The following is a 24,140-nucleotide window of genomic DNA, read 5'->3' on the forward strand; positions in this document are numbered from 1 at the left end:
AGCAAACCAGGGTAACTCTTACTTCTTATCTCAGCCTTCAGCTCTTCTCTCTCTATTAACTGAGTTCTTGAAATCCTCATCTGCTCATATACGCCCAGTTGCCATTTCTCTGGAGGACTCTAGCAGCTACATCTCCGGTTTTTATTTTATTAATAGCCATCACTGACATTATACCCCAATCAGCACAAATAATTTCAGTTGGCCTTTCCTTTCTCAAACAAGTCGACCATTTTTGGGGGGGTTGGGGGGAGACACCATGCAACATGTGGAATATTCCCTGACCAGGAATCGAACCCAGGTCCCCTGCCTTGGGAGTGTGGAGTCTTGACCACTGGACCACCTGGGCAGTCCCAAGTCTACCTTTTATGAACGGATTATCACCATCTCTCTCACTGTCCTTCTATAATCTTTCCGTTTCCATGTGTGAGCCCCTTCTCTGGTCTCATCATAGCTAACTGGAGTAGCCCGCTCACCAAGCCTCCCATCTCCGTCTCTACTACACAGAATTAATGAGAGGGCTGGGGCTTGACTGGGATGGAAGCAGAAAGCAGTTGACTGGTATTTTTCAGGGAAAAGCCTGTAATCATGAGTGGAATCACTGATGTCACCACATCACCTGGAAACTCTGCTTTCATTACACGATCCCTTTGCCTGGGGGACAAGAATGGCCCCAGGATGCCTGCTGTTGTCAACACAGCCCCCTGCCAGGCCTTCAAGGGCTTCTGTCCAGCCTCAATCTTCTAGCCATGAAATGCACTCTTCTCCAGACCAGTGCATTTTTAAAATTCATTGGAGTTCAGTTGCAGCTTCCCACTGGCTATCTATTTAATGAATGGTGGTGAATATATGTTACATTTTTATACTCAGTATCATTCCCTTCAGTGAAAATAAGCATAACAGAGGGCTCCATGGTTCATTGACGCCTTCTCCTAAATAAGGTGCTTTTGCCTAACTATGCTAACTAAAGAGGTCTCTGTTCTCTAAAACTGAAATTGAATCATTACAGTGTAATATAAATGTTTGGACTTCAGAACGAGATAGAGCTGAATTCAAGGTCCAGCTCTTCAACAAACCTACATTTCCTGTGGTGGCTTTGAATCTTTGGTAACACTATCTTTGTTAAAAAAAAGAAAAAAATGGATGGCACTGATGATGTGTTGAAAAATATCTTCTGTTGTGTCGCTTGCTAAATTTTGTGTATTTTCTCCTGAGAACACTGGAAGGCCCCAGTGCAGACATAATCTTTTCTTGTAGAAAGACATGAGAATTGGCAAACAAACAAAACAAAAATGCCTCTTGCTTTTCTTTCCATTCGACTGCACACCATCAAAACATTAAAAAAAATCTGATTTTAAGACTGTGTCAAAAGCATATTTTTGTTGTTGACTTGAGTAGCAGCTGCCAACGGTGCTCAACAAAACATTTAAAAATAATAAAAGCACTGTGGTTAGTGTGTTTCCAGGGCAATCATCTTAGCTTTCATTTATTCTTTTCCCCCCTCCAAAAAAAAAAAAAAAAAAAAAACACAAAACAAAACACCAAGATGCTCACTGAGCTGAGAGGAATTCTGGGGAAAGTAATACTAGAGGACAAAGTGTAGCAAAGTTATGTGTGTTTAAAGAATTCCGGAAATGTTTTCTTTTTGAGTCCCATTATAATTAGTTTCCTAGCAGATGGAGAGAATGTAAATCGTATCCTAGCAGGAGACAGACACTGGGTTCTCCAAGACACACAGCATGCTGTAAGACAGCTGCTTTCATCCTGCGGAGGTGACAGCCTGGCTTGGTGTTCTGTAGGATTTAAAAAATAAATGAATATTTTATTAGATTCAGCTTTATAATATTTTACAGCTTCTCTACCCCCACAGTCTGCAAGGAAGAGAGGATACGATGATTCAGGAGCTCTCAGGTCCCAGGAGCCTGCTGGGAGCAGAGTTATTTCCATGCCGAGGAGGGTGGTTGAGTCTCCTAAGGGGACAACAGCGTATCACTTGTTGTGGTAGAGTCTTAGGCATAACTGTTTATTTTGGAAGGACCAGCATTGTGGGTCACTTTCTTTGAATCAAGGTTAGTGGGTGCTATGGTAACCAGGTCTCCTAAGAACTCCTGTAACCTCACGTGCCCCTCCCTTTCATCCATCCTACCTTGTTTCATAAGCAATAAGGTTTCTACCCTAGCATTTCATAAACTGTCATCCTCCAGAATTGAAACCAGCAAGATTTAAAATCTAGTTGGCCCTCCTATACGTGGGCTCTAATCACGTAGCTCTAAACCTAATCCGAACCTCACATCATTCTACGAATTTTTCTCGGTTGGTGTCTCATAGGGCAGTTATTAACATTTTATGCACTGGATGCCACCCTGCCTGGGAAATTCCACCTTGCCCAGATGGAAAAAAAAAAAAAAAGGTTTCTTAGAGAGTCAGCTTTGGGTACCAATTGGAAAATGTCGATTCGTAGATTGCTGTTTTGAAGTTAAAGAAAGGGAGACAGGAATAAGAAGACAGGGATACCAGGCATACCAATAACTCTAACCCTTCTATCCACTGACTTGGGAGATGCTGGGGACATTTACCAGGTGAAGGAGACACCTATAAGTGATGTCGGCAGTAGCGGGGTGTTCTTTCTCTGCAGTAGAGCTGCTCTGTGAGCTCCTGTCCCCTAAGCCAAATCTAAAGCCATTCTCTATTGTCCTCACCCAGTTTGTCAGCACACATGATGCTCTCCATGAGGTTCAAGCAGGCTGAATGCAAAGCCTTCCCAAAGGGTATGCATCTGATGCCTGGAGCAGACACAACCCGGCCATTATGCCAAGCACAGTATGTAGTCACAAATACTGGGGGAGTTCAGTGATCACAGGAGTAAAGAAATAGGTGATAGGGTGGTGAGAAGAATAGAGCAGAAAGCCATTTGTGGGAAAGAAAAATGAAGTGGAAATGAAACCTCAGTGGCAAGCTGCCTGATGCAGAGAAAATTAAATTGTTTTTCAGCTTTCCACGACTCTTTCAAATTATGCTCAATTACAGAAGTCAAATATTTATACATGTTCACAACCTCTATGCAATCCAACCCATCCTGACAGTGAAGCTGGTTGGGTTTCCTTGCCAGCCAGTGCCCTTTGGCTTTGGCTGGCCCTGTTGCATCCTCCAGGGTGAGCAGGCATTGCCCTCCTCCAAGTCTTTTCTACCTGAGGCTTTCACTGAATCCCTGGTGTTGGAAGTGTTGTTTAAGTGCTCCTGAGAGGTTATAATTATTTATCTGATTTCTTTTTTAATCTGCAAGCATTAAACTTCATAGTTACTTTGAGCTGAGTCACTTGCATTAGATCCAGGGAAGCAGTGCCCGTAAATAAAGATTAAAACAGACGAATTTGCATGACTATCAGGAGTTGTTCTAACAATGCCCTGAAGTTCAATTTGGACTGCAAACTTTGAATACTGCTTTCTGGGAAACAGAGACATCTAGGTCTAGAACATCATAAATAATACATTGATTCATAGAAAACCTCTCTCCATAAGAAAATGTTAAATATCCAAAAAAATTGTTCAGGGCCCAGAGAGAGATACTTGTTGTTTTGAATGCACCAAAACTATACATAGAGGGGCAGCTCCTGAGGTAATAAGAGGTCTGAAAAGTAAACAGAAAAATATGGCTTTATTTGATTAGAAAATTCTGAACATTAGAAGTAGAAAGCAGCGATGGTGCAACTTTCATCTAACTCTCATGGAATGGCCAAGGTTTTTCTCTTTGAGATTTGACTGATTTCCATTCTGACAAGCTGGTATATCTTGTGCATTTTTTTTTTTTTAAATGAATGCTGTAAAGATAGGTTAAAAAACCCACAGGGCTCTGCAAGTTATGCTGATGGGCAGAACAGAGAAGCGTGAAAGCTTCCTATGAGTCCAGATCAGTATCAGTCTCTCAGAAGCTCCAGAGTTAAGGAAATGTCCTGTCTCTTGAAGCCCAGATGACTCTGGCTTAAGAAACAATGGTAGACCAGTTGGCTGCTTCTGATAACAATGCTTATCACTGAAAATTCTCATTGAATTCAGTGACAAGGTCACAAGTTGATATCTTTTCATGCTAAGCAACTATTCAAAAATTCCTTAACATGATCCAAAGAGACTCTTAAGTCATCCTGAAATTTTTTTAAGTCTCTAATAATGAGGTATATGTGTGATGACACATAAATATTTTTACATAAAAATATTCTAAGAGGCATTAATATTTCTTTGTTTCTCAATTTGTGATTTCTTCTTCCCATCTTGCTCAATTCATTTGGCAGCAAGCATTTCATCTATTTAGGACAAAATCTCTTGATCCCACCTGGCTGGCCAGAGCTCTCTACAACTCAAAATGATCACCCTTAAAAGGTTTCTCCCTAATATCCAGTTCATTCTATAGGTGAACAAGACAAAAACTGTCTCATAATGAACTGATATGAATTAAAACAAATCCACAAAGAAATCTTGCTCTAAGTTGTTAGATGACCTTCTTCAACCTATCCTGAGTGGTGATTTAAACAGGAGAGAGGATAAATATCATATTACCTGATATGTAAGCTCCTTTTCCCCCACTTGTTAGGAATCCATGGATTTATGTCATGGATTTATGACAACAGGTTTCCCTGGGTGTAGTCCAAACAGTTACACATCTGTGACAGTTTTGAAATGAAATCCATAGTTTTAAAGGAGGAAGAAAGTCAGGAGTACCCTTACTAGGATGTGAGACCTGCCTGCTGGTTAAAGCAAAGCTATTCCTATTGGAAACCCACTTGGCCAGTACCTGGCATGCAGTGAATGGTTTAATTCTCCAGAGGAATGGGGGGATATCAAGGACAGAGATCTGAAGACTGAAAGTATTCCCTTTGAAATGCAGCAACTTTGGTTCTTCCAGGAGTTGTCCACCTTGATGCCTTTCATCTGAAACCACTTCCTACAGGAAAAGAAAAAGAAAAGAGGCGCAACAATAAAGCACACAATTTCCTCCACATTTTCCGTCCATAGATAGGTATGCTCCCTCCCAGGTGTCTCCCAGAAATAGGCAACAGCATGATGGACGCACACTACTTTTATACCCTTCTATCCTTGCAAGGCCAGGGCTAAGGGCTATAGGCTGCTGAGAAATAAGGATCTGGTTACAAAGAAACAATTGTTCTTCATTATTGTATTGTTGAGGCTTTTATATACACTGTCTTTAAAACTAGAAGACCTCCTTTGACCCACGCAAACTGTAATACTGTTGAGTTTCCACCATTGTGTGAATTTCATCTTGCTGTCACCATAATCAAGGGATGTATTTGTACTTAACCTGACCCAGCATGTTATTTCATGAGAAAGGGAGACACAGCCCCTCTCCACTATGGTTCTCTTGCTTGTACCCAAAACAGGCATCAACTAGTATGTATCCTTTCAGTTCAGTTCAGTCACTCAGTCGTGTCCAACTCTTTGCGACCCTGTGAATCACAGCACGCCAGGCCTCCCTGTCCATCACCAACTCCCGGAGTTCACTCAGACTCATGTCCATCGAGTCAGTGATGCCATCCAGCCATCTCATCCTCTGTTGTCCCCTTCTCCTGCCCCCAATCCCTCCCAGCATCAGAGTCTTTTCCTTTAGCTCAAAATAAATGCAGAGTGCATGTATCATGTTTATTTGTAGTAACATTCATGGAAGTTATGCCAAAAGGCTGAGAAAAAATAAGTAGTCAAGTCAGCTTCATCTCAGAAGAAAAAAAAAAAAATCAAATTCCTGAGACAAATATTCCTTTATCTTTTACTGAGAAATCTTTATAATTATATCTCATATAAACACAATTCACATACATTCTAAGGAAACCATTTAATTGGTTCCAAATTTGTGGTGTTTAGAATCCTATCGATAAGACAAGTGAAAGAACAGATAAGAACTGTACAAAATGTTAAACTACTGTGGGGCAGGGGAGGTGAGGTTCTCAGCGTTTCTAGAGATAAGAGATTTTCCTAAATCCTCATTTTAAAAATCACCATTAATTGACTTAAAATTTCCTTACAGAGCTAGGCTAAATAGGAAAACTGAAATCCTTTAATTATGGCCTATAATCTTCCCAGAGTCTAAAAAAGATTGTAAGAAGCAAGGCAGCTAGGCTTATAAATACAATAAAACTTAAATTTCAATTATCAGCGAGTGAAAACATCTTCAGAAGTTATCTTTCCCATCTCTTGTCTGTGTATAGATTTAACATTAATAAAAATGTTTCTAAGAAGCAGCTTTCCAGCTCTTATCCTTCATGTACACACAAATTATTAATAGGCGGCCAGTGTCTTTTCTCGGACTAAATCGGTCCATTCCAGTGTCATCTTCTCCAGCAATCCTGGGGTGGGAGGGGTGTGCTTGGGGCCCTAAGTCAGCACTGAACTTTCTGCAGTGACGGGAAAGGTTCACATCTGTGTGTTCTAATATGGTATCCACTAGCCAGAGTGGTTAGAGTGACTAAGGAACTAAATGTTTGATTTTAATTTAAGTGTAGAAATGCACATGTGGTTGACAATTACTACCCTGGACCGGGCAGTACTAGGTAATTCATTATGTTGTGCGTCTAAGCGTTAGACATAATAGCAGGGTGGCCAGTGTCTAATGAGGGCTGCCAACAGGGGAAGGAAAGAGGCAGGGTGGGAGGAAACAGAATTAATACCAGATGCTGACTTGAGGTCTTTACAGATGCTGGTCTCTGTCCCCTCTCTGGAGATTTACTGAATGTCCAGTAGGGTGATGCCTGAGCTGGGCACTGGGTGAACAGAAATGAAACACCAAGGAGCTCATAGTCTAGAGAGAGGGTTAGGACTGTGAGCATATGAGTATAATATAGTATCTGAGTATTACAGATATGTATATTCCCAAAGGTTAAGGCAAGAGAGAAGGTGCCTAACCCAGATGGGCAGAGAGGCCAGGGAATGAATCAGGAAATTAATAGAGAAGTGACATTTGAACTGAACCTAGAAGAGTAAATACACGGGCTACTCATGGGAAAGGGAGGGAGAGTATTCCAGACACTGAGTGGACTCTCCACAAAGGCACGCTGGGATAGAAGATCACGGTGGAAAGTGTATGGCTGGAGATGATGGGAAATACAAGGTAGGAGTCAAGTCATGAATTCTCCCTTACCATGCTAAGGACTTGTATTTTTGTTTAATGTCATTGGGTTTAAGGGAGCATGGGAATCTTCTGGGGGGTACATATACTCAAGAGAGCATTCATCTTGTAAATCAAAAATGGAAGGCACAGGTGTCTAATCCCATTTCTGTGTAGTCTTCGGCAAGTCACTTAAGCTTCAGTTTTTTACTTGGGCTTATTTACAGCCAAACAAAATCATTAGCATGGTAACAGACTAACTTCTTTTTTTGCCATTCTAGTGCAAGATTAGAATCAGGGGGCAAATATGAAGTTTGCTTATTCAGATCATATTAAAGCCGTGAAGTGACAAGTGTTGACTTGTCAAAGTACTGATATATCTGGCTAGGCGCTCTGAGGTGCACCCTGTTCTTTAATGCCTGAAAGTACACAGAAATAAACCAAGGTCAGGAGATGAAGTGGCTTGTTCAAGGTCATGCATTACTTGGTATAGAGCTAGGTTATTTTAATATTTACAAACAACGTAGCATTATCCCACTTGAAGGGAATTTAAGGAGCTTAGTGATTTAAAACTTGATTATTTACAGAGGAAAACATGGAGATGCACCCTCAAGAAAGTGACTTGCCTACAGTCACACGCGTTAGTGACAGAACCACTGCATATGATAACTTGCTCATGGTCGAGTATTTAAAATTTTTATTTTATATTGGAATATAGCCAATTAACAATGTTGTGATAGTGGATGGCAAAGGGACTCAGCTATACACATACACATCCACTCTCCCCCAAACTCCTCTCCCATCCAGGCTGCCACTCAACATTGAGCAGAGTTCTCTGTGTTACACAGTAGGTCCTTGTTGGTTATACGGTCTAGTATTTTTTTCTGTGAGATTTCCCTGCATTTTCCTATACTATACTTGATTTTTTAAGAGTCACGTGAAGGTCAGACGGTTATTAACACTGTCCCATAAGTAATTTTTCATTGGTGTGAGACACATGTAAAGATGACCTAAGTCAATCTGTTTCTGCCCTAGGGTTATTTATACTATCTAAGCCATTCCTGAGATGCAGAATGGAGGATATTAAGCATTTTTTAAATGGATGGGCTTAGTTGCTCAGTCATGCCTGACTGTTTCTGGCCCCATGGACTGTAGCCCACCTGTCTTCTCTGTGCACAGAATTCTCCAGGCAAGAATACTTGAGTGGGTTACCATTTCCTTCTCCAGGGGATCTTCCCAACCCCCAGGGATCGAACTCTCATCTCTTCCACCTCCTTCATTGGCAGGTGGATTATCTACCCCTAGCGCCTCCTGGCAACCCATTTAAAATAGATATCTATTTATAATTATCACTGAAGAAAATGATACCTCTTAAAGATTTCTCCTTTAGGGCCCCTATTTAAATACAACCATGATTTATGTTTGCTTTTGTTTTTTAGCTTGCTTACTTTAATCTCCACATATTGAACCCCCCATATGAACCAACTACATACAATTAAGCGTCTTGTAATCTTGTATAAAATATTAAGCAATTATAAGCTATTGTGTAACAAAACAATTATTAAAACAAAGAAACCCAATAATGAACTAATCACCGTGTTGATGTATCTGTAAAGGCACAACTGGCTTCAGAGTAGAAGCTTTAAAACTCTCTCCAAATAGGAGAAATTGCATTTAACCCATAGCTCCCCGTTGCACCCCTTTAACCAACTGTGTTTTGCTTGGGGGCTGGGCCTAGACATCTGTGTTTTAAAATACTTCTCAGATGATGCTCATATCCAGCCAGGTTTGAGATGAATCAGTGGTACTAACAGCTGTATTGAGCTACTTCTGAGTCATTCACACGGAAGAATCACCCCAAGAGTGGAGTCTGATATCCATCTGATTCTTTCTGCCTCCTATATGGCAAGGATTTTTTGTTAAATCTCTGGGGATTTACTGTTAAATTGACACCTGTGTTAATTAAATTAGAAAGTAGGGTCTGGCTGGTTGCTTGTATATAAAATGTACCTAAAGGCTGTGGCCGGCGGTTTTTCTAGCTCCTCTATTCCATCATGACACATTGGGGGTTGCTAGTCATCCAGGGCTGGGAGCTGTGGCCAGGAGAAACTTGTGCTGTGTGTCTCACTGAGCCGTTTATGTTGATTTAATGCGACAGGCAGCAACATTCAGGTGTGCTTCAGGGATACAAAAACAGGCAGGCTGAATTTACATATTTATGAGACAAAACTGTTTGAACTTAAGCACACACATACACATACGGAAATGATGTCGCCGTGGTGTTTTCCTTTAAATGCTGTACGTGAACAATATTTCCCAAGGTTGCATTATTGATAAACACAAGAACTATATCTGGAGGAAATCCTTTGAAATTAGATTCTAAATCCACATTAATGCCAAGTAAGTAATGAGGACCAAGGGGGTACTGCAGAGGAGTGCTGGAAGCAATGGAGAAAAACGTTAGTTGTTTTTTCTTTTCATTTTTTCCCCCCCAAGATATGGCAAGTGCTTAATTCCTGCTTTCCCTCTGTCAAGGTTTGTTTGAACTTGTGTGTGTGTGTGGGGAGAGAGAGAACATAACATAAACACGATAACAGAAATTTAAGTCTTAGCATATTACAGTTTTGAAAATAAATCACCATTCTGCAACCTTTGGTTTGAATTCATCAAAAGCAGCAATGTCAAACACACAAACATAAAATCGCAGCTCTAATTATTACAGAAACACAGGAGCAGGAAGTCATTGGTCCCTTTCTCACCTTCGGGCAGATGGCATTTATTATTATTATTTTTTAATAAGGCTTATCTGACCTGATTTCATTTTCTATAGAGATGGTTTTAGATTTAACATATCTTCAAATATCTGAAACTAAATTAATTATGTCTTACCAAGGTGCATGAGGTATTTTGTTTTTGTCATTCAAAGAAATTGCTACAAGGATTCGGATGAAATATCCTCAGAGCAAATGGGAAGCAAGCATAGCAGCCTTGCAGGGGGCAGAGGAGAAGGCTGTCGTCGTTGCTTAGTTGCTAAGTCACGTCTGACTCCTTGCGACCCCATGACTGTTGCCAGGCTCCTCGGTCCATGGCATTTCCCAGGCAGGAATACTGGAGTGGTTGCCATTTCCTCCTCCAGGGGATCTTCCCGACCCAGGCTGAACCCCTGGCTCCTGCACTGGTAGGCAGATTCTTTACCACTGAGCCACCGGGGAAGCCCAGAGGAGGAGGCGGCCTGGCTGAAAATGAAGAGTGTGTGTTTGATTAAAATCCTCTCTTTTTTCTTTTTGGTGGGGCCACTATCTGGCCAGGTACCCACCTAGTTCTACAAAGACAGGAGAGTTGGGTCTAGAAGCTGCCCTTCTTCCAAGGATTTCCAGTGAGGGGGTGAGCATTTACATAATTGGGGGACATAATTGATGGCATCACTGACTCAATGCACATGAGTCTGAGCAAACTCCAGGAGATAGTGAAGGACAGGGAAGCCTGGCGTGCTGCAGTCCATGAGGCTGCAAAGAACTGGACAAGACTTAGTAACTGAACAGTAACAAGAATTTCCCAGGGAGATGGAAGGGATGTGAAAATGCAATCATGCCCTTTAACTAGGCTTCCTTCTTGGTTATAAGCCCAGTTCTGGCCGGGCTCAGATTTTTTCACTTCTTTGAGCTATGAAAGATGCACTACAATAAAGACAGAAAGCGTCAGAGCCACGCTGGCCTCCCTTTCCAAATCATGATAAACATGTTCATTACAGTGATAACTGAGGCAAATTCCAGGGTAGGCAATTTCTGCAGAAATGCTTAATCAAAAAACTACCTGTGAATTTTGACTAAGAAGTTAGGCTTCTATTAGAGTTATAGCAGGTGACTCATCATTGCATACAAGATGCTCAGCTCACACCACTAAAGTTGGGGGGAGCTAATAATAATGTGTGAAGTCTTTTAGACTGTTGCTATGGCTTTCTTCAAGTGGAATTATTTTAATGGCTTTGTAATTATATATTTCCCTCTAAATACCACACATGAAGCCATGAAAAATATGACATAGATGATTTGGGATACGAAGGTAGTTTAAATGAACTCAGGGAGAAGGTTGTGAACATGTTCACTTAGCAAGATAAACACCCAGAAAGCAAGATTCCTTTCTTGCACAAAACTCAGAGACTAAGACCAGGCAGTGAATGGTTGTGTTCACAAAAGCTACGAGTTATGTTTTAATCTTTCCAGATTCAGGCCAGAAAAGTTATTCAGCCAAGCCTGGTGATCTCTCAGAACCCCAGGGGAAAAGCATGGCCTTTGCTGCTCATGACAGCTGTCACAAACATCCTGTCAATAACAAGTACAACCCAACTCAACTCTACAATCAGGTTTATTTGACATAATAGGAGAGAGAAGGAATCACTGGAGGTAAATAGATTCCGACAAACAGGCCAGAGGTATCTCCACTGGAAAACATTTCTCTACAGCAAAACTAAAGAATTTTAGGAAGTCCCTCTCGATGAAATAAAGACATTTATATTCAATTAGCAGGAGCATGCCAGTTTTTCAAGCATTGATTAAAAAGGATCTGCTACCCACAGGAATGGATAGTGGTTTGAAAAGCTGTGGTTTGAGCTTCATTTTCATGATTCCCACGGCAATTCATCTGTGAACAGCTGAGCTATTCTAGAATCTGGTAGCAATCAGTAGGAATGAAAATACATTATCTGCAAGTCATTTAGAAATTCCTTGGGCAAATGTCTAACTTGCTGGTATATGCATTAGCAGTGAGAGTGTTATTCAAAGCAAAATCCAAACTGGTTATGAGGTCTTAATTCCAAGGCGGTTGTGATGAACAGATCCTCAGGGCAACCCTAATTAGCAGTGGGTTACCCATAGGACACAGGAGATTGGAAATGCACCCCAGTCCTCCATGTTTACTGAGATTTCAAAATCTGCCTGAGTTACTAAACACCCAACTAGTGTGACGGCGCATTTTACAACTATTCAGTGGTGGTAGTCACCTCAGCTAATGTCCTGTTTGAAGTGTGGTTGATTCACAATGTTGGCTCCATTTCTGCTGTCCTGCATAGTTCTTCAGATATATGCATAGATGCATTCTTTTTTATAGTCTTGCCTATTGTGGTTTTAGGCTACCCACTCCAGCATTCTTGGGCTTCCCTGGTGGCTCAGCTAGTAAAGAATCCGCCTGCAATGTGGGAGACCTGGGATTGATCCCAGAGTTGGGAAGATCCCCTGGAGAAGGGAAAGGCTCCCCACTCCAGTATTCTGGCCTGGAGAATTCCATGGACTGTATAGTCCATGGGGTCGCCAAGAGTCGGACACGGCTGAGTGATTTTCACTTTCACTTTCTACCGTGGTTTATCACAGGATATGGAATACAGTTTCCTGTGCCATACAGGCAGACCTTGTTGTTTATCCATCCTATATACAATAGTGTGTCTGCTAATCCCAAACTCCTAATCTCTCCCCTGCTGCCTCCCTTTCAGCTTCAAGCCTGTTTTCCTCGTCTGTTTCTTTCGTTGATGAAGTCATTTGTGTCATGCTTTTAGATTACACATATAAGTGATATTATACATCAGTTGATTTTTGATTATTCAATGTCCGTTAGGTATTTTTATCTTGGAGAAATCCTCTTATTACAGGGTCTCAAAAGCAGAGGAAGAGTTTAAGATGTCATTCATAGGTTGAGGTTTAACTGCTTACACTGATGTTCTTGACTAAATGGCACCCCTCATGAGAAAGCTCTCTTGTGAACAGTCAGATACCAAAGCACGCCCTTTATAATGGCCTCTGCTACTTAAGAGACAGGGAGAATGTGGGCACATAAGCTGGCACTGCGTCACCTTTCCTGGCTTATGTTCAGGATTCAAGTCATCTTCTCTCTTCCATTGGTAAGCATGAGATTTCCAGCTCAGTGTCTTAAAAGGTAGTTATTGCGGAAAAGCATAATGGGCTTAACGATTCAGAACTGGAATAGCTGGGACCTGGGATGAGGTGCATCAGGAGAGCTATGCTATTTATATACAGGCAGAGCTTACACAGGCACTTCTGCATTATTTTTGCTACTATTAATAAACCTGTACTCTTTGAGAGGTGCTAATTCAAAAAGGATCATATGTGATTAAAAGGAGCAAAAATGGAAAGGAACCATCTCTGCCCTAATAAACCTAAAAACAGACTGTGCGTTCAGGATGTCATGGGACTACCTACTGAGAGGGATGATTTATAATTGTTGTCCCTGAACTATGACCTTCAGGTGACCCAACCACTCATCTCACTGCTCAGCTGCACATCAAATAACTTGTTCCTGTGGTTCATGCCATTCTCCTCTCTGGACATGGCATCCCTTCCTCTTTAGGTCTCAGATCTCATTCCTCCAAGAAGGGTTCCCAAAGGATCCTCAAAGACTTCTCTCTCGCAACTGGGCCTCTGCTTCCTGAATTATGCGTATCCTTCTAGCCAGTTTTCTCATTTGGCACACCATATTGTCTGTTAGTTTACCCCTCCTCTTCTCTTGAGTGCCAAGTACCTCATTGTACCTTCAGCACACCAATGGGCACACAGTAACACAGTTCCTGTTTCGAGACAGGTATCCCCATTGAGCCAGTGATGTGGGTTCATTGTCCAGAATTGCCCTCCGCAATCAGATTCTCTATTGACACCGATCTTTAGGAAACCCCACGTTCTCCTGACACCACAAGAGGAACTAGAGAAAAGGCTGACCTGAAATGCCCAAGGGGTGTTGTCCACACAGTAGACCCTCAAGTTGTAGTCCAGAGAGTTACAGGACAAGCAGCCAAAAACTGCCACCTTGAGCTGCTTCACGGCACAGTCTGTGATGGGTTCCCCGGTGAGGGCGTACGTCCCAAAGCCGTCTAGGAGCACGTGACATGCAAAAGGGTCCAACAGGCAGTAGCAGGATGTGGACTCATCCTCCACCGACATCACTTCCTGTTGGGAAAAGGCGTCTTGAGTTCTCTCAGCTTGGGAAACACAATGTGATTTAACAGTCACTTTGCAAGGACATAACATCTCTTTTTCAGAATATTTTTATTGAACTCGTTTCCTTGGTGTTAAACGTTTTTCTTTTATCAAAATAACTGCTGACATCAGGAGCTGAAGGAACGGCTATATTCAGCGTAGAGTAGGAATTCGATTTAGTAGGTTATAACAAACATCACTTTCAAAGCTCTACAATTTTCAGTTAATTTGTCCAAGGCCAAATTAAAAAACAAAACAAAAAACACCCTTGAACCGTAACATCAATGAGCAAACTTTTACGTTTTTTTATAAAGGTCTATTTCTGAAAACCTCTTCTAATATCCTCAAGGTAATGTTCATTTTCTTTCAAATATTTTATCTTCGTTTCACTCCATCAAAATCATGCATGAGGGACCATCCAATGAATGGTTTGAATAAGCTGTATCAGAGTATTTCACCCTCCCTGCTAAGGTATGTGTGACCAATTTGATAGAGGGTAAATCTAACACCGTCTGGATGTAAATGACTGTGAGGAAGTGCTGGGAAGAAAAACTAATGTGGCAAAAATCAAGGCAAAGCAAGATGTAATGAAAAAGAGTCCCAAATCCAGCCCCTTTATGAAACCTATGGAACCTCACACCCCTGGAAATTACCCTGCGGTTGTATCACAACTGAATAAATAGCAGAATGCATTTTCAACAAAGAAGAGTTTCAAGACAGAGCTGGGCAGGGTAACTGTAATCCACTGAAGCAACTGGGAATTTTCTTCTCCTCAAGAAACATGATTTTCCTTTTACTTCCTTCTCCTGAAGCATCTCCTGGGAGGTAAGATCCCAGGGCTAGCTGGAACAGGTCATTGTGTTCCAACAGGATAATTCATCTGCTTTCAGGCAAACTGACCCCAGACAGACATCAAAGGAATCCCCAACAGACAGATAAATCAGGTTTCACTTAAAACAGCCAGCCCCCTGCAATCTTTCTTTGCTATGACCGGCTCTCTTGTCCTTACTTTTCCCTTGTGGATTCTCAGTTTGTCTCTGTTCTTCTCTCCTTATGCTGTTTCTTTCTTTCTTTCTTTCTTTCTTTTTTTTTTTTGTGCTGTTTCTTACATGCGTTCACATACACAGGGGAAAGACAGAATGATTTTCAACGCATGCATTCATTCAGCCACATCTACCTAGCAGCTACTCTGTTCCTGAATACTTCCATATAAATTTGTTACAATCCCTATTTTGGCAAAAACAGATAGTGATTCCTTTTATGGACACAGCTGGCTTACCCTGGGCCTCTTCCTTAATTCCCGCAGAGGCCACAGGGAAAGTCAGTTGGGACAGGGAAATGGCCTGGGAACCAAGGCAGGAGTCGCAGTCTCATGCACGAAGGGCAGGTGCACAGGGGAACATGCCTGTGGGGGTGACGACAGCTGTATTCTAAATCACAGGAAAAAGCTTCATGTCCTTTCTGGCTGCTTTTCCCCACTACAACACACGTGACACACACACAACCAGCCAGTACCTTGCTGCTGCTGAGTCGCCCCAGTCGTGTCCGACTGTGCGAACCCATAGATGGCAGCCCACCAGGCTCCCCCGTCCCTGGGATTCTCTAGGCAAGAACACTGGAGTGGGTTGCCATGTCCTTCTCCAATGCATGAAAGTGAAACGTGAAAGTGAAGTTGCTCAGTCGTGTCCGACCCTCAGCGACCCCATGGACCGCAGCCCACCAGGCTCCTCCGTCCATGGGATTTTCCAGGCAAGAGTACTGGAGTGGGCTGCCATTGCCTTCTCCAAGCCAACACCTTGAGGCTGCTGTAAATACTGGCCACCAACCCCCTGAAAAACAAGCAAATGCTCACAGTTTCACAGCTGACTTGTGTGAAGAGAAGGTAAAGTGAATTCCATTCCACAGGTGGAAACTAAACCCTGTGTGTTTTTCTTTTTAAGCTTTTTATTTTATAGTGGAGTACAGCCGATTAACAATATTGTGATAGTAAAACTATGGTGGACTATGGTGGACAGTGAAGGGACTCAGCCATACACATACATGTATCCATTCTCTCCCAGACTCCCCTCCCATCTAGGCTGCCATATAACACTGAGCAGGGTTCCCTGAGCTATATAGTAGGTCCTTGTTGGGCATCCATTTTAAATATAGCAGTGTATACATGTCCATTCCAAACTCCCTACAGCCGTTTTGTGGTGGTGGTTGTTTGTTTTTAAGGAAGGCTCTTGGGTCTCACCTCCCACTTGCCCTGCTGGGTCCTCTTCTTTAAATGGATGTTCCAGTGCTCAGAGCTGACGTCTGCACAGTGTGGGATGGTCAAGGCGAAGGGAGTGGTGACGATCATGTCAGGGGGACCACAGGTGACTTCTGGGCTCAGGAGCACCTCGGATCCATCCGACTGGAGGCTGTACAATTGGGAAAGAATAAAAGAGAGAAACATGTAAAGGAGTGGGGGGATACCTGGATGAGAATTTAGTTACAGGGGTTATTAGCAAAACCCTTCCTGGGACACCCTCCTGGGGAACACCACCTCCTGGAGGGCACCTGGTCAGGACTACAGACATCTATCTTGAACCACTCAAGCATACAGACTAAGAGTGATCCTAGATTTCATATCTAGGTTTTGAAAAACAAAACGACAAGTGCTTCTTCACAAAGACAGGGCAGAACAGAAGAAAGAAAAGACCTGGCTGGCACGTCACACGCCAGCTGCTGGATCCTTATTCTCGTTGATGATATTATCAATGACCAAAGCCAAAACTGTCATAGAAATGACCAATCTGGTAATCCCAACAACTCCTCCTACAAATACGTTTAACGCTAGTCAGCAACAAAACAAATTACTTTTGTAAACAAAGCAATACTTCAAATGAATATGGATTGACTGTCTCTTCTGGTTTCAAAAACATTTATTTTCTGCCAATGTGCAAATACACAAGTTTTATAGTGATGGCACAGTAGACAGTTATAAACTACATAATCAAATACATAAATATGTATCTTTCATATTTTCCTATTTTAGCTATAAATTTAAAATCATTCTACCTAAACCTGGTGTTCAGATTTTCCTGTATTGTGAATAATTTACAACAAAAAGGCAGAGCCATGGAACAGATCAAAGAAATTTGACTAAAAGGAAATACCGCCACCTGACTGGATGCCTCCCTGTTCCGTTTTTGTGGCTTTTGTTTTTAATCTCTGTCCCTAAACAGTAAGATGGAGTGGGTTATAGGACAGCAATCAATGAGAACCCAGAAATCTACCCATTTTCCCTAACTGCTATGTGTTTTAGAAAAAGCTAGTTGATTTTTATTTTCTTGGTATTTTCACTTGTACGAAATATCCTGATTCAGAATATAGTCTGTAAAGCAATTCAGGATTCTCAGATGAACAATGTGATATGAGAGCTAGGATTGGTATTATTGCCTAAGCTTTCTCTCATCTCACCAAGGAAGGGCCTTTAAGAATGTCATCCCTGATCAAAAGAGCAGGATGAAGTTAGTACTAAAAGATACTACCTTTTCTGTGGTCTTGTATTAACAACCAGGTTTTCCACGAGCACATCTAACATGTGAATTTCTGAATTGCTTTTGTTGACACTGCTTGTTTCCCTCTCTGGTCAGTCACAGTCACCCTTTAGCTCATTATCTATAATTTGCTGCTGCAACAGAAGTCAAGGCAGATAAGCAAGGAGGAGCATCTCCATCTCTTGTACCTACAGCAGACCTGAGCATCATCACAGGGTCTTCCTCCCTCCCCAAGAAGCTGCCTTCCCCAAAGTCAGCCTTCCTCGTAGGCAACCAAAGTCATCAGCTCTTCCTTTCCAGGCAAAGCATAGGCAAAACGGAAAATATACCTTTTATACATTTATGTCTCTAAGTAGGGCAGGCCAAGTTGGGGGGAGGTGGGTGGGTCTGGAAAGTCAGGTATTAGTAATCATGATTATTCTGTGAATAGCCTAGAATGCTCTACTCTTGATTTGACTTGAATGCGAATTTCCAGTAAGGGCTCTAGCCAGCACGAGGCGGCAGTCTGCACGTGGATGCCTGCCAGCGGCCATTAGAACGTTTTCCGGGTAATTGCTGCCTGCATCCTCACAGACAGGGATAGCTAGCGTGCATATGAGTGACGGAGGACAAGCTCCTCAAAGAACTTTAATAGCTTTCAGACAAGCATTCCCCCTTGTTGAACATATTGTTCAAACATATGGGAATTGGGGGAATTATTTAATGCCAAATGAACTGAAAGCAGCTCATTAGATGAACTCTCACACTCGTGAATAGAAGGCGCCTTTCGGTAATAACTTAAAACAGCATTAGGAGTTGGAGAGGGTGCACGTAGAAACCTGGGTGGGACCTGGGATGGCACTTCGCGTTAAGCAGATATTGGACATTTCCAGAAGCGCAAAGGAAATAAAGACTTTTGTCTAATCCTCCTACTGTGAAAACAGTGTCCGTGTGTGTAGGTCTGTCTCTGGGGAAGGAACAAAACTTAATCTCTCTGTTTTTTCCCCCCCTGTGATTAATAATGATTTGCCCTTTTCTGCCACCTTCTATCTGGGGCAATCAGGGAGATTTACAAATAGTAATTAAAGTGCTCCACACACCTGTGTGCACAGGTACTAACAATATAAGGTCACAGAGCAGTCAGCCAAAGAGATGGAGGCAAAGTCACCCCAGATTTCTGATTTCTGGAGCTCCTGAGCCCTGTGGCCAGACGCACTGGGTTTCTCTGTTGGTGCTAGGAGATGGCTGGTCCTCTGTCCCAAATGAAGATGCAGGAAAAAAATGCCATCCAAGCAGAGTCATGGATACAGACCTAGGATGTCTGGGCACAACAGGGCTGAGGGAAGAAGCTCATAACTGGGCAAAACCAAAGATTTGTAAGGCAGGTGTAGATGGCATTTAAGTTTGCCCACATCATATTGAGTTCAGCAAAGTCTGTTTGGGTTCTTCCATAAGATGTTATGGGAAACCCCGTGAACTTTTCAGCCAATCTAGTAGTACATACACCAAGGAAGTATTCATGCTCTTGCTAGGGGTTAAAAAAAGGGCAACACATTCTTCTACAATTGCTGTGAGCTACCAGTAACTGGGAACTAATAACGGCAGTGATTTTCTGGACCATAATATGAACAGCCTCTCTGTGCATCACACACACTCATATATGAAAAGTGTGGTTGCATGAGATGTTTGCTATTTAATTTTTTCATTTTGTTACCAGCCCCTGCCTCTTCTCCATATATATGCTGTACATGTTTATGAATGCTGATATAAAAAGATCCATAATTTAAGAGCCAGGTCTGTGTAAGCAGGTGGCTTTATTGATCAACTGTATGGAAACATGGTTGTGAATTCAAATTTCTGCTCTGGCAGTGCAGCTGAGAGTTCTGGGGAAAATTCTGCCATCTCTTTAGCTTTGATGTCCCCAACCAGCAAATAAATATACATGGCAGGAGAAGGTGCTAGTAAAGGGCACGGGGCCTCTTGTCTGGGAGTCTGGCAAGACAGAAAGCCCCACATGGCTAACCCGGGTGAGTTACCAGCGAGAGAACCGAGAGTAGCAGAGGAGCCGCAGAGAACACAGAAGTTGGGGAAAGGAACTTTATCGTGTCCTTTCTATGTGCTTCATGGCACCGTCTCTGACACCACATCCCTCCACTAACCTTTCCTGTGTCAAGAAAACCAGACAGGGTGGTAGAAGGGAAAGCCCTGTGGAGCCTCACTTGCCTCTCATAACACGTAACATCTACTTGAGGACTCCCCTGGGAGTTCAGTGGTTAAGACTCTGTGCTTCCAAGGCAAAGGTTGTGGGTTCGATCCCTGGTCAGAGAACTTAAGATCCTGCATGATGTGCAGTGTGGCCAAAAAGAAAAAAAAAAAAAAAAAAGAGAGAGAGAGAATATACTCTAAGACTCTTCTGGAGTTAAAAGAAGTAAAGCCAAAAAAGCACCTAGTATGTGCTCCACGCGTGAGGGTTCTGCCTCTCAATCCTCAGCTCCCATCGCTCCTGCCTTTTTATGAGTCTTATTCTTATAGCAACTGTGCTTTTGCATGGCTGCTTTTGGATGGGTGCATGCTCAGTTGTGTCCGACGCTTTGCAGCCCCATGGACTGTAGACCATCAGGCTCCTATGTCCATTGGACTTTCCTGGCAAGAATACTGACGTGGGTTGCTGTTTCCTAGTCCAAAATGTATTCAATAGATTGCCCTTATCTCAACACGCGTGCTTTAAGGGGATTTCTAATGCCTTAGGATGAGTGCTAGGGGAACCGAAGGCACTGGACGTGCTATGGGAACTGGGATGCGAGCTATGGGAACTGGAGGCACCTTGGCAGTGCTTTCGTGTCTCCATCACGGTCACTTCTCAACTCAGCGGTCAGAGGAACCCCACTCAAAATGCCAACATCTCGCCCTCTTCCCCCCACTTACGGAAGTGGAGCTATTTCTCCTGCTCTGGAATCTTCCTTCAGATGTCCCCACAACCAGCTCTCTCATGCCCCACAGACCTTTGCTCCCTTTCCTGCAATAACTAACAAGGCATTTCCCCAGTCATGCCTGAGCAATGTCACGGCAACATTCTTACCCTGAAAGCTAGCTGATCTTTCTTTTATTTTATACTCATTGCCTTCCAATGCACTGTACTATTAATTTATTTTTATTTTATTGTTGTACCCCTGCCCAGTGCCCATTATAGGCCACAAGTGCTCACAATATTTATGAAGAAAGCATAGGAATCAGTGGTTTCCAGTGACCAAGTATGGAACATTTTGAGCATCAAAGTGAATAATGGTAGTAAGGATGATAACCCATTGAATCAAATAAGGAACCAGGAAAGATACAGATATAAATGAATGAATGAATGGGAAGGGAAAAACTCTTCTATACAGTAGCAAAAAACCATGTTGTGTTAGTTGCTCAGTCATAGCCCGCCAGGCTCCTCTGTCTATGGAATTCTCCAGGCTAGAATACCTGAGTGGGAAGCCATTCCCTTCTCCAGGGGATTCTTCCCAACACAGGGACTGAACCCAGACCTGCACTGCAGGCAGATTCGTTACCACCTGAGCCACCAGGAAGTCCATACAATAAGAAGCCAACTAATAAGTTTAGAAAGTCATCATTTGACAACTAAACATATTAATAATTGACTCAGTTAAGGATTATGAATAGGATAATGCTATATGCTCTGGTGAAAGTTTGAAGAATAACAGACTGCTTGCACGGCTTCAAAGTGTCTTTCCACAAGGTACGTATTAGTTACAAAGGATTGACATGACTTTATACTTGAGAACCGTGGTAGACACCATTTAACCCAAGTTCTCAGTTAATCTTGCCAGTAATGGGATTAATTTTCAGAACATACTTCTTGATATGAAAAAGCAAAAGGAACTCAAGCATCACTTCTGTAATATTCCTGCCAATAATACTTACACTGACACTAATAAGAATTTATTAGTCAAATATCAGCCCAACTTGAGGGATATTCGCAAACTAGTTGATCTGACTCTTGAAAACCATCAACATAATGAACTAGCAACAGATTAGGAACTGTGCTAGATTAAGAGAGACCAAAAAAGGTGCATGATAACAGAACGTAGTGAATGGACCTGAATTTTTATTGCCATAAAGGACATTATTTGGATAACAGGTGATATATGAATAAAGTCTATGAAGTAAATAATAGTATTGTATCTATGTTAATTTCCTGATTTTGATAATTTGCTTTGGTCATGTAACAATTTGTGTCTAGGATATTCACAATGAAGTATCTGGGGGCAAAGGAATATCTTATTCACAATGGTCAAAAACTGTGCGTGTGTGTGCTGGGTTGGCCAAAAGTTTGCCTCTAACATGGACAAGTTGGAAGAAACTTTTTGGCTAACCCAGTGTTTACACACACAGAGAGAGGAACAGCAGAGCACAGAACACACACTAAAGTGTTAATGTTAGTGAATCCGGGCGAGGGAAGGTTGGGAACTCTATCCAGAGGACCCTTGACCACGTGGGAGTGTAGGGGCACCAACACTCTGCTAAGCAAAAAACCCCTGCCTATCTTGTAGCTGTCCTCCAGCTCCCGTGGTTCTCCGTATCTGCGGCTCCACACCTGTGGGTCCAAACACACACAGCTTGTTGTTAGGCTATTGAAAAGTGAACCCATCCAGCTCAAAGCCATGTTCAGGAGTCACCTGTACTATTCTTGCAGCTTTTCCTTAAATGTGAAATTCTGTCAAAACAAACAAAAAGATACTAATGAAGAGGGGCTCAGGTTCAGAATCCCTACAATGAAATCACTAGGGTCAATAACCACTGCGCAGAATGTGATGGTGGTTCTGAACTTGGTGGTGGCAAGGTTGTGGTCCAGACCTTGCCACATGGGGACTCACATTCTGCAGTACCATCTGCCCACGAAGGTCAACAGAAGGTCACGGTGAAGGTCAGCTGCAAGGTGGCATGCCCATGGCAGGTCTGGAGCTGCATCCGGACACATTTGGCTTTTGTTCCCAACATCTTTTGACCCGATTCTAGGCTAGCAGTGTGCCACTCTTCAAACAAAACACTCAGCTCCATTTTTAAAGACGCAGTTTTGACTGTTGTTGTCGTCTGCCACGCTGTGCTTGGTAATCATCACTCTCTCCTTTCCTCCTATGGTCTACATTACAGATGAATGTAGGTTTTTGATCACCTTTCCCCAGAGCATCACTCAGGAATGCGCATAGGAAGGTAATGATAGTTTTACTATGCTAGACCCTGGGTCGATCCATAATTAAATCATATTTTAATGGAACAGACATAAAAAGCCGATAGATGAAAGCTATACTTAGCTGGCTCCAGCCTCCTACACTTATCTACCTGAGATGATACAGCGTTTTAACGGTTGTTATTCTTTTTCTCTTTTCCCTGAAATCCTCATACTGACCAACACTGCTAACGTTGCTGTGGACAAAAATCACGGTTTGAGGTTTATGATTTCTCGTCTTACTTGAGTCTGATGCATGTGTCACCACACAGCTCTGACCAAACCTTTGAGATCAGTAGGAAACACCATCTCAGGATCTCCCAGAGAGACAGGCCCTTTAGAAAGCCAGCATGGCACATCAGGCAACCCCAACAGCGTGACTAGGTCTCCTGGGGGACTTAGCTCCAGCGGGCTTCCCTGGTGGCTCAGACGGTAAGAGTCTGCCTGCAGTGCGGGAGACCCGGGTTCAATTCCAGGGTTGGGACGATCCCCTGGAGAAGGGCATGGCAACCCACTCCAGTATTCTTGCCTGGAGAATCCCAAGGACAGAGGAGCCTGCCAGGCTATAGTCCATGGGGTCACAAGAGTCAGACACAACTTAGTGACTAAACCACCACCAACCACCACTACTGTTGAAAAATGCAAATACACAGGGTCAGTTCCTACATCGCCTTTCTCTAAACAGTACATGTATTAACATAGAAGCCTGCCCGGCTGGGGTGTTGATGAGCAGTCACTGGAAATAATGTTACAAGCTCTTCACACTATTCTATACCATTAGCTGGGGCAGAAGAGGAGCAGTTAGAACAGGGGATTACAACAAGCAACCGGCACCGTTTACAGAGGATGGAAGCATATGGCTTTACTATTAAAAGGCTTAAAGATCAGTGTCACCCACTTGGTATTATCTGAAATAGGATCATGGGTGGGGAGTTGGCACGTGGGATTTGGGGTTGGGGGGGCAGTTACACACAGGCTGGAATGAGGATTTGACTTTGCTGAAATGTGAGCAACACCCCACTGAGAGATTCAACTGTCTGCATATGCTCAGCGGCTTTAGTTTACACACACATTCATTGGGTGTTTACCAATTAATATACTAAAAGAATCACAAATCATGTGTAAATCACCAGCTCCTAGACACAATTTAAACCTCATCTTTCATGCAGCGTCGGCGTTTAGCTTTGTTTACTAGGAGAAGTGGAATAATGATGGCTTAGGGAGAGTGCTTTACAGTGAACCAGAGAGAGGGGAGAAGAGAGGATCTAGGTGGTATGGTGCTGGGACAGGTTTTCTTATCTGCTAAGTTGTTTACTCAC

At 42.6% G+C, this 24,140-nt stretch overlaps 1 protein-coding gene across 1 annotated transcript in view; it reads right to left on the reverse strand.

The window, feature by feature from the left end:
• Positions 1 to 24,140, reverse strand: part of UNC5D (unc-5 netrin receptor D) — a 631,871-nt gene that overhangs the window by 27,332 nt on the left and 580,399 nt on the right. Inside the window, exons 12-14 of the mRNA XM_018042118.1 lie at positions 16,322 to 16,490; positions 13,828 to 14,055; positions 4,784 to 4,933 (exon numbers count right to left, since the gene is read on the reverse strand). Of these exons, the coding sequence (XP_017897607.1) occupies positions 4,784 to 4,933; positions 13,828 to 14,055; positions 16,322 to 16,490 (547 nt within the window). The remainder of the gene's footprint in view (positions 1 to 4,783; positions 4,934 to 13,827; positions 14,056 to 16,321; positions 16,491 to 24,140) is intronic.

The sequence above is a fragment of the Capra hircus genome, chromosome 27 (genome assembly GCF_001704415.2).
Source record: "Capra hircus breed San Clemente chromosome 27, ASM170441v1, whole genome shotgun sequence".
NCBI classification, from domain to species: Eukaryota; Metazoa; Chordata; class Mammalia; order Artiodactyla; family Bovidae; genus Capra; species Capra hircus.